Genomic DNA, 10,859 nt, shown 5'->3' with positions numbered 1-10,859 from the left:
ACTGAGGGCATATTGGGAACTATTCTGGATCATTGGCACATAAGTCTGTGTAATGTCAAACCAGTTTTCAAACCATACAATTCACAAATAAAAAAATTTAAACCAGACGTTGATTTGCAATTTTTTCCCTGTATACTTCATCAATAGATAGTTTGGTTAAATTATGACTTTACAAACAACCTATTGAATGGATGAAATCTATCCAGTCTAAAGTAATGACATGAAAAAGTCAAAAAATGACGAAAAGTAAAAATTATGACAGAAATACCAAGTTGAAATTACATGAAAAAGTCCAAAAAATGACAAAAAGTCTAAATTATGACAGACATACCAAGTTGAAATTACATGAAAAAGTCCAAAAAATGACAAAAAGTCTAAATTATGACAGACATACCGAGTTGAAATTACATGAAAAAGTCAAAAAATGACAAAAAGTAAAAATTATGACAGACATAGTAAGTTGAAATTACATGAAAAAGTCCAAAAAATGACAAAAAGTCAAAATTATGAAAAAAGTCAAAATTATGAAAAAAGTCAAAATTATGAAAAAAGGTCAAAATTATGAAAAAAGTCAAAATTATGAAAAAAGTCAAAATTATGAAAAAAGTCAAAAATGACAAAAAGTCAAAATTATGAAAAAAGTCAAAAATGACAAAAAGTCAAAATTATTGCAGACATACCAAGTTGAAATTATATGAAAATGCCTAAAAAATGCCAAAAAGTCAACATGATGCCAGATACTGAGTTGAAACTGGCGAAAGTCAAGTGTGTAATGTAAAAACCAATATATTAACGTGTGTATCAGGAGTAAGAGTAGAAAGCCTCTCTCCAGCTCTTCAACAGATCGACTCTTGCTGACACATAAAGCCACTGCAGTTATGACTCCTCTTCCCACCTCACTGGGACCAACCACAGAAAACTCTGCCTGGAAGCTGATTTCAGCGCTGTACGAGAATGGCCCAGTTTTACTACACTTCTGTTCAGCTGTGTCCAGCTTTCATCAGCTCTGGTCCAGTGGGTTCAACAGCACATCTTTCTGCTCAGCTCTGTTCAACACTGGGCTGGTTCTAACACACGTGCTCGGATGTCTGGGAGATTCTGACGCTGGACTTCAGCCGCCGGTCCATGGGACCTCAACGGGACTCCTCAGCCAAGCTGTACATACAGTATGAATGCTGTATAATGGCTGGATATGCTGAACTGAGGGCATATTGGGAACTATTCTGGATCATTGGCACATAAGTCTGTGTAATGTCAAACCAGTTTTCAAACCATACAATTCACAAATAAAAAAATTTAAACCAGACGTTGATTTGCAATTTTTTCCCTGTATACTTCATCAATAGATAGTTTGGTTAAATTATGACTTTACAAACAACCTATTGAATGGATGAAATCTATCCAGTCTAAAGTAATGACATGAAAAAGTCAAAAAATGACAAAAAGTCTAAATTATGACAGACATACCAAGTTGAAATTACATGAAAAAGTCCAAAAAATGACAAAAAGTCTAAATTATGACAGACATACCGAGTTGAAATTACATGAAAAAGTCAAAAAATGACAAAAAGTAAAAATTATGACAGACATAGTAAGTTGAAATTACATGAAAAAGTCCAAAAAATGACAAAAAGTCAAAATTATGAAAAAAGTCAAAATTATGAAAAAAGTCAAAATTATGAAAAAAGGTCAAAATTATGAAAAAAGTCAAAATTATGAAAAAAGTCAAAATTATGCAAAAAGTCAAAAATGACAAAAAGTCAAAATTATGAAAAAAGTCAAAAATGACAAAAAGTCAAAATTATGAAAAAAAAGTCAAAAATGACAAAAAGTCAAAATTATTGCAGACATACCAAGTTGAAATTATATGAAAATGCCTAAAAAATGCCAAAAAGTCAACATGATGCCAGATACTGAGTTGAAACTGGCGAAAGTCAAGTGTGTAATGTAAAAACCAATATATTAACGTGTGTATCAGGAGTAAGAGTAGAAAGCCTCTCTCCAGCTCTTCAACAGATCGACTCTTGCTGACACATAAAGCCACTGCAGTTATGACTCCTCTTCCCACCTCACTGGGACCAACCACAGAAAACTCTGCCTGGAAGCTGATTTCAGCGCTGTACGAGAATGGCCCAGTTTTACTACACTTCTGTTCAGCTGTGTCCAGCTTTCATCAGCTCTGGTCCAGTGGGTTCAACAGCACATCTTTCTGCTCAGCTCTGTTCAACACTGGGCTGGTTCTAACACACGTGCTCGGATGTCTGGGAGATTCTGACGCTGGACTTCAGCCGCCGGTCCATGGGACCTCAACGGGACTCCTCAGCCAAGCTGTACATACAGTATGAATGCTGTATAATGGCTGGATATGCTGAACTGAGGGCATATTGGGAACTATTCTGGATCATTGGCACATAAGTCTGTGTAATGTCAAACCAGTTTTCAAACCATACAATTCACAAATAAAAAAATTTAAACCAGACGTTGATTTGCAATTTTTTCCCTGTATACTTCATCAATAGATAGTTTGGTTAAATTATGACTTTACAAACAACCTATTGAATGGATGAAATCTATCCAGTCTAAAGTAATGACATGAAAAAGTCAAAAAATGACAAAAAGTCTAAATTATGACAGACATACCAAGTTGAAATTACATGAAAAAGTCCAAAAAATGACAAAAAGTCTAAATTATGACAGACATACCGAGTTGAAATTACATGAAAAAGTCAAAAAATGACAAAAAGTAAAAATTATGACAGACATAGTAAGTTGAAATTACATGAAAAAGTCCAAAAAATGACAAAAAGTCAAAATTATGAAAAAAGTCAAAATTATGAAAAAAGTCAAAATTATGAAAAAAGGTCAAAATTATGAAAAAAGTCAAAAATGACAAAAAGTCAAAATTATGAAAAAAAAGTCAAAAATGACAAAAAGTCAAAATTATTGCAGACATACCAAGTTGAAATTATATGAAAATGCCTAAAAAATGCCAAAAAGTCAACATGATGCCAGATACTGAGTTGAAACTGGCGAAAGTCAAGTGTGTAATGTAAAAACCAATATATTAACGTGTGTATCAGGAGTAAGAGTAGAAAGCCTCTCTCCAGCTCTTCAACAGATCGACTCTTGCTGACACATAAAGCCACTGCAGTTATGACTCCTCTTCCCACCTCACTGGGACCAACCACAGAAAACTCTGCCTGGAAGCTGATTTCAGCGCTGTACGAGAATGGCCCAGTTTTACTACACTTCTGTTCAGCTGTGTCCAGCTTTCATCAGCTCTGGTCCAGTGGGTTCAACAGCACATCTTTCTGCTCAGCTCTGTTCAACACTGGGCTGGTTCTAACACACGTGCTCGGATGTCTGGGAGATTCTGACGCTGGACTTCAGCCGCCGGTCCATGGGACCTCAACGGGACTCCTCAGCCAAGCTGTACATACAGTATGAATGCTGTATAATGGCTGGATATGCTGAACTGAGGGCATATTGGGAACTATTCTGGATCATTGGCACATAAGTCTGTGTAATGTCAAACCAGTTTTCAAACCATACAATTCACAAATAAAAAAATTTAAACCAGACGTTGATTTGCAATTTTTTCCCTGTATACTTCATCAATAGATAGTTTGGTTAAATTATGACTTTACAAACAACCTATTGAATGGATGAAATCTATCCAGTCTAAAGTAATGACATGAAAAAGTCAAAAAATGACGAAAAGTAAAAATTATGACAGAAATACCAAGTTGAAATTACATGAAAAAGTCCAAAAAATGACAAAAAGTCTAAATTATGACAGACATACCAAGTTGAAATTACATGAAAAAGTCCAAAAAATGACAAAAAGTCTAAATTATGACAGACATACCGAGTTGAAATTACATGAAAAAGTCAAAAAATGACAAAAAGTAAAAATTATGACAGACATAGTAAGTTGAAATTACATGAAAAAGTCCAAAAAATGACAAAAAGTCAAAATTATGAAAAAAGTCAAAATTATGAAAAAAGTCAAAATTATGAAAAAAGGTCAAAATTATGAAAAAAGTCAAAATTATGAAAAAAGTCAAAATTATGCAAAAAGTCAAAAATGACAAAAAGTCAAAATTATGAAAAAAGTCAAAAATGACAAAAAGTCAAAATTATGAAAAAAAAGTCAAAAATGACAAAAAGTCAAAATTATTGCAGACATACCAAGTTGAAATTATATGAAAATGCCTAAAAAATGCCAAAAAGTCAACATGATGCCAGATACTGAGTTGAAACTGGCGAAAGTCAAGTGTGTAATGTAAAAACCAATATATTAACGTGTGTATCAGGAGTAAGAGTAGAAAGCCTCTCTCCAGCTCTTCAACAGATCGACTCTTGCTGACACATAAAGCCACTGCAGTTATGACTCCTCTTCCCACCTCACTGGGACCAACCACAGAAAACTCTGCCTGGAAGCTGATTTCAGCGCTGTACGAGAATGGCCCAGTTTTACTACACTTCTGTTCAGCTGTGTCCAGCTTTCATCAGCTCTGGTCCAGTGGGTTCAACAGCACATCTTTCTGCTCAGCTCTGTTCAACACTGGGCTGGTTCTAACACACGTGCTCGGATGTCTGGGAGATTCTGACGCTGGACTTCAGCCGCCGGTCCATGGGACCTCAACGGGACTCCTCAGCCAAGCTGTACATACAGTATGAATGCTGTATAATGGCTGGATATGCTGAACTGAGGGCATATTGGGAACTATTCTGGATCATTGGCACATAAGTCTGTGTAATGTCAAACCAGTTTTCAAACCATACAATTCACAAATAAAAAAATTTAAACCAGACGTTGATTTGCAATTTTTTCCCTGTATACTTCATCAATAGATAGTTTGGTTAAATTATGACTTTACAAACAACCTATTGAATGGATGAAATCTATCCAGTCTAAAGTAATGACATGAAAAAGTCAAAAAATGACAAAAAGTCTAAATTATGACAGACATACCAAGTTGAAATTACATGAAAAAGTCCAAAAAATGACAAAAAGTCTAAATTATGACAGACATACCGAGTTGAAATTACATGAAAAAGTCAAAAAATGACAAAAAGTAAAAATTATGACAGACATAGTAAGTTGAAATTACATGAAAAAGTCCAAAAAATGACAAAAAGTCAAAATTATGAAAAAAGTCAAAATTATGAAAAAAGTCAAAATTATGAAAAAAGGTCAAAATTATGAAAAAAGTCAAAATTATGAAAAAAGTCAAAATTATGCAAAAAGTCAAAAATGACAAAAAGTCAAAATTATGAAAAAAGTCAAAAATGACAAAAAGTCAAAATTATGAAAAAAAAGTCAAAAATGACAAAAAGTCAAAATTATTGCAGACATACCAAGTTGAAATTATATGAAAATGCCTAAAAAATGCCAAAAAGTCAACATGATGCCAGATACTGAGTTGAAACTGGCGAAAGTCAAGTGTGTAATGTAAAAACCAATATATTAACGTGTGTATCAGGAGTAAGAGTAGAAAGCCTCTCTCCAGCTCTTCAACAGATCGACTCTTGCTGACACATAAAGCCACTGCAGTTATGACTCCTCTTCCCACCTCACTGGGACCAACCACAGAAAACTCTGCCTGGAAGCTGATTTCAGCGCTGTACGAGAATGGCCCAGTTTTACTACACTTCTGTTCAGCTGTGTCCAGCTTTCATCAGCTCTGGTCCAGTGGGTTCAACAGCACATCTTTCTGCTCAGCTCTGTTCAACACTGGGCTGGTTCTAACACACGTGCTCGGATGTCTGGGAGATTCTGACGCTGGACTTCAGCCGCCGGTCCATGGGACCTCAACGGGACTCCTCAGCCAAGCTGTACATACAGTATGAATGCTGTATAATGGCTGGATATGCTGAACTGAGGGCATATTGGGAACTATTCTGGATCATTGGCACATAAGTCTGTGTAATGCTTCACAAATCAGTTTTCAAACCAAACAATGCAAATAAGAAATAATAAAAAATTGAAACTAGACAGTTGTTTTTTCCTTTTTTTTCAGTATACTTAATCAATAGATAGTTATTTCTTTATGACTTTAGAAACAATCATTTGATAAATAAAATCATTTTGTTTGAAATTATGATATGAAAAAGTCCGTAAATGACAGTCAAAATTATGACAGACCAAGTTGATATTATGACATGAAGAAATTCAGAAAATGACAGTCAAATTTATGACAAAAAGTCAAAATTATGAGACATAACAAGTTGAAATAATAATATGAAAAAGTAAAAAAATTAAAAATAGTAAAAAATGGCAGTCAAAATTGACAAAAAGTCAAAAATATGACATGCATACCAAGTTTAAATTCTGATATGTAAAAGTCCAAAATATATAAGTCAAAATTATGACAAAAATTTAAAATTAGGACAGACATGCTTAATTGAAATTATGACATGAAAAAGTTCAAAAACATTACAGTCAAAATTATGACAGACATACAAAGTTGAAATTATGATATGAAAGAGTCCTTTTTCATATCATAATTTTGACTTTTTGATATCATAATTTTAACTTAATATGTCTTTCATAATTTTGACTTTTTATCATCATCACTGGTCATCATCATCACTATCATCATCATCATCATGCTATGGTAAAGTGTAATTATGACATTAATAGAAAAAGTACAAAATATGACATACGGTAATTATGAATGATGACATACTAATAATGACATTTTCATAATAAGAAAATGAAACAATGACATAAAAAGGCGAAATTTTGACACAAGAAAAAACAAAATGATGATATAAAGTCAACTTCATGACATACTAAGTCCACGAAAGTCCATTAATACACGAGAAGGTCGAAATCATGACTTTGTATGTCATACTTTCCATTTTTTATGTCATAATTATGATTCGCAAAAGCACGATTTCTTTCTTATGTTGCAGAAATGGGATGCAACAGATCCCAGACTTACAGTGTCACAAATAAAACCACTAACTTAATCATTTTAATATTGACGAATTCATAAAGTTATTGAACGACTGACCTGTTTGTGGACTGGATCCTGCTAGTGAATCAACAGACTGTCAATCAGTCAGTAAATCAGCTGAGACCAGTGATGATCGGCACCCACAGACACTAACTTTAACGTAATCTATTCATAAATTAAACACATTTAACATTGATATGCTGGAACAGCTTGCAGTTAATCTGATCACGATAAAACGCAACTTCCGGTCATTCGCTTGTTGTGCTTCGTTTGTATTTTCAGAATAAAAGTCCTCATGAACCCGCATAAAGCCAACGCAGAATTGAAGAACTGTTTCAGATATTTGTTTTTCATTTCAAAACAAAATACCAAATATTAACAATTTAACCCAGATCTGCTGAAGAGATGCTAAAACCCCAGTACAGATGAACTATTTAACAAAAAAAACTATTTAATGCGGAGATTTGTATTATTTAATACCAGCTAATACCAATCGTTCTAAAAAAAATCCTACAGTCTTGTAAAACTGTAAAAAGCGTCCGTTGTTATTATTAATATTATTGTTAATGTCACTATATTTTACTAGAATTGTACTTATAACACTATGAAATAAATGTAAAAAAAAAGGATTTCATAATTGTTTTTTTAATGACAAATATTCATTTATAATGATGATGATATTACTTTTTTATAGAAAAATAAATTGATACTTTAATTTCAATTTCTATAAAATAAATGTAATAGATTTAATAAATCCTTTTTTTTACGAAAAGTCTACCCCGGACGTTTCTCCGCCGTGAACAGGAAGTGAAGTCACCGCCACAGAAGCGTAGGGATTGTGTGAGTTAGCTCGAGTTAATGCGACTTTATTGATTAAAGTTCGTTTATTAAAGTGATTTTATCCATCACGGATAATGTATTAAAGCGTTATTTACAGTTCAGAAGTGACGTGGTGTCACCAGAAGCAGCGGTGCGCGCTCACGACGCCTATCGTCAAGATACAGGTTCGTGTTTCTGACTTATATTTTTCATCTTATCTTCAAAAACAGTTTACATTTTGGATTTGTAACCAAAGTAATACTATAGTATTCTTACCATGTACTGTGACTACTATATAAACATTACATGAATATGGTATTATTCAGTAACTTAGTAGTTTACTGTGAGACTGTGTGTGTCTTTCATATTGTTCACTGCAAGTGTCATTAGCTTTTAGTAGCTAGTTGAAGTTTTTTTATGCTTTATTTATTTGTTTATTTATCTATCAGTTTACTTTAATAGTATAATAAATGTATAATAAATATTTTTATATTTAACTATTAGTATTATTATGCAAAACATTTGCACAACGTTTCCAGTGTGTCTGATTTATACATTTTAGTGTGTGTTTGAGAGAGTGTGTTTGTGAGAGTAAGTGAGTGTGTGTGTGTTTGAGAGAGTGTGTTTGTGAGAGAGAGAGAGAGAGAGAGAGAGAGAGAGAGAGAGAGTGTGTGTGTTGAGAGAGAGTGAGTCCGTGTGTGTGGGTGTGGATGTAGGGGGACAATTATTTACCTCACTCTTTTTTTTCCTGTTTTCTCCACAGATTCAAAACATGGTCTGGACGTGATTGTTGTGTCACTCGTTTCTGGATGGACTTAAAATCTCCCGAATGCTAATTTACCAAAAAGGACGTTCAGCAAATGTTAAAATGACTCCCATCTGACGTCCGTTAGCCTCTCACTAGTCAACGAAAGACTAAAAACAGAAAGGCATCATGTCTCTGCCTGAGGAAGCAGGGGATCGTGGGAAAGAGCGAGAGCGCGGAGCCCGTCCGAAAGTGCGTCAGAGCCGCTCTGAGGAGAGAAGAGACGGCGGGAGGAGAAAATCCGGGAGAGGGAAGAAGAAAAGCCACCCGTCGCACGACCTGACGTCCGACCGGCCTGTTAGCGACGGCTTCGAGTACGGCGATCTCCTGAACGAGTCCAGCGAGGGCGGCTCGTCCTCTCCGGTGCGGGAGCACAGAAGACGGCAAGTTCTGGGATCGTCCGGATCCCTGTTACCCGAGAGGGTTTCCGCTAAGCTATCGCTCGGTTCGCCTGATCTCAGCAGCGACTCGGACAGCAAGTCAGGAAGCAGTCGGACTCTCCGACAGAAGATCCAAGACGCGGTTGGCCAGTGTTTTCCCATCAAAACCCACACTCAAGTCCTATCGCACTCGCCTTCCTCGCGCCGCAAGATCCACATTAGCGAGCTAATGCTGGACAGCTGCCCGTTTCCCGCCGGATCTGATTTGGCTCAAAAGTGGTACCTTATTAAACAGCACACGGCTCCTATTTCCCAGGCGCCCGTTTTGGATTCCGTCGCTCCTGTTACGTTGGTGACGCCGGTCGAGGACGAGGATGATCGCTTACGGGAGCGACGACGGATTAGCATCGAGCAGGGAGTAGAACCGCCTCCAAACGCACAAATCCACACTTTCGAGGTAACAGCACAGATCAATCCTCTATACAAACTCGGACCTAAGCTAGCTCACGGGATGAACGAGCTAGCCGGAGACGAGCGCGCCACACTCCACCAGCTTCTCCTGCAAAGTTGTTTGGACACATTGGATGAGGTCGCGGCGTCAACCGCGGCATCTGATTTCGACTTGGGCGCCGCGGCGTCACCATCATCCCAAGTCCAACCGGACTCTCCCAACTCGCAGGATATACAACATCGTATTCACACTCAAATCGACTACATCCACTGCTTAGTCCCGGATTTGCTTCAGATCACAAACCTTCCCTGCTACTGGGGCGTCATGGATCGATACCAAGCGGAGAATCTTCTGGAAGCCAAACCCGAAGGCACCTTCCTGCTACGCGACTCTGCACAGGAAGACTATCTCTTCTCCGTTAGCTTCCGACGCTACGGCCGCTCGCTACATGCGCGAATCGAGCAGTGGAACCACAACTTTAGCTTCGACGTGCACGACCCTAGCGTCTTCCACGCGACCACCGTCACCGGCCTCCTCGAGCACTACAAGGATCCCAACTCCTGCATGTTCTTCGAGCCGCTGCTCTCGAACCCCATCAACCGGACACAGCCCTTTAGCCTGCAGCACATCTGCCGCGCCGCCATTAGCAGCTGCACCACGTACGACGGCATCAATGCACTGCCCCTTCCCAACGCGCTCAAAGAGCACCTGAAGGAGTACCATTACAAGCAGCGCGTGCGCATTCGCAGACTGGACACGTGGTGGGAGTGACGTAGCGAACTGTCTCAGGTTACGGAGGCGGGAAACAAGACCAGAAGTGCCACTACTCCGCGTTCCACGACAACTTCGCCGGTTCTTATCGCTGCACTCTTAACTAGCGCTGCACAATTAATCGCAATTTACATGAAATCGCACTTCTGTCAGGACCACTATCGACAAATACGATTGACAATTAGCATACAGTTTGGATTGGCGGTATGGTTCTGTTCTAGACAAGAACTCCCTGCGCATCCATGTAGCCTAGCATGAGTAAGAGCAGCAATAACCCCCCTTAGGGTAAACGGAACAGAACCAACATGAATGAATTGCAGATTAATTAATTAATTAATAAAGATTCTTAATGTATAACATAATTGACCATTTAGTCTGATTCAAAGGGGAATCAGAATGCCAAATCCTGACTGACGAGGGGAGGAGCTGGGGAGGGAGGAGGGTAATCACTCCTGAGAAACCCAATAGCTGCTGATAATACTGAAGGAGCTTATATGTGAATACAGTGATAGGGGTTGTGTTCCTATAGGTAGACGTGGATCAGCTAAGAGTCACTGATGTGAGCTTGACTAACGTGACATGCCAGAACTGATGCTACGCTTGATTTAAACCGATTTGGCTTATCACGATTATAAAATCGCAAAGGCTGTGATTGTTTGTTATGT

General features: G+C 37.5%; 1 protein-coding gene across 1 annotated transcript; it reads left to right on the top strand.

Annotated features, from left to right (window-relative positions):
* Positions 1–7,774: 7,774 nt before the first annotated feature.
* Positions 7,775–10,558, top strand: socs9 (suppressor of cytokine signaling 9). The gene is made up of 2 exons (XM_056251565.1): positions 7,775–7,972; positions 8,551–10,558. Exon 2 carries the CDS (start codon positions 8,722–8,724, stop codon positions 10,192–10,194), a length of 1,473 nt encoding a protein of 490 aa, XP_056107540.1. The 5' UTR covers positions 7,775–7,972; positions 8,551–8,721; the 3' UTR covers positions 10,195–10,558.
* The last annotated feature ends 301 nt before the right edge of the window (positions 10,559–10,859 follow it).

This window comes from Rhinichthys klamathensis, unplaced genomic scaffold (genome assembly GCF_029890125.1).
Source record: "Rhinichthys klamathensis goyatoka isolate OS25496 unplaced genomic scaffold, OSU_Roscu_1.1 h1tg000084l_1, whole genome shotgun sequence".
NCBI classification, from domain to species: Eukaryota; Metazoa; Chordata; class Actinopteri; order Cypriniformes; family Leuciscidae; genus Rhinichthys; species Rhinichthys klamathensis.
The sequence above is the reverse complement of the archived record's forward strand: the minus strand, read 5'-3'. Positions and strand labels throughout refer to the sequence as shown.

Coding starts and splice junctions, on each gene's coding strand:
- socs9 (XM_056251565.1), top strand. CDS start 8,722: ATGTCTCTGCCTGAGGAAGCAGGGGATCGTGGGAAAGAGCGAGAGCGC.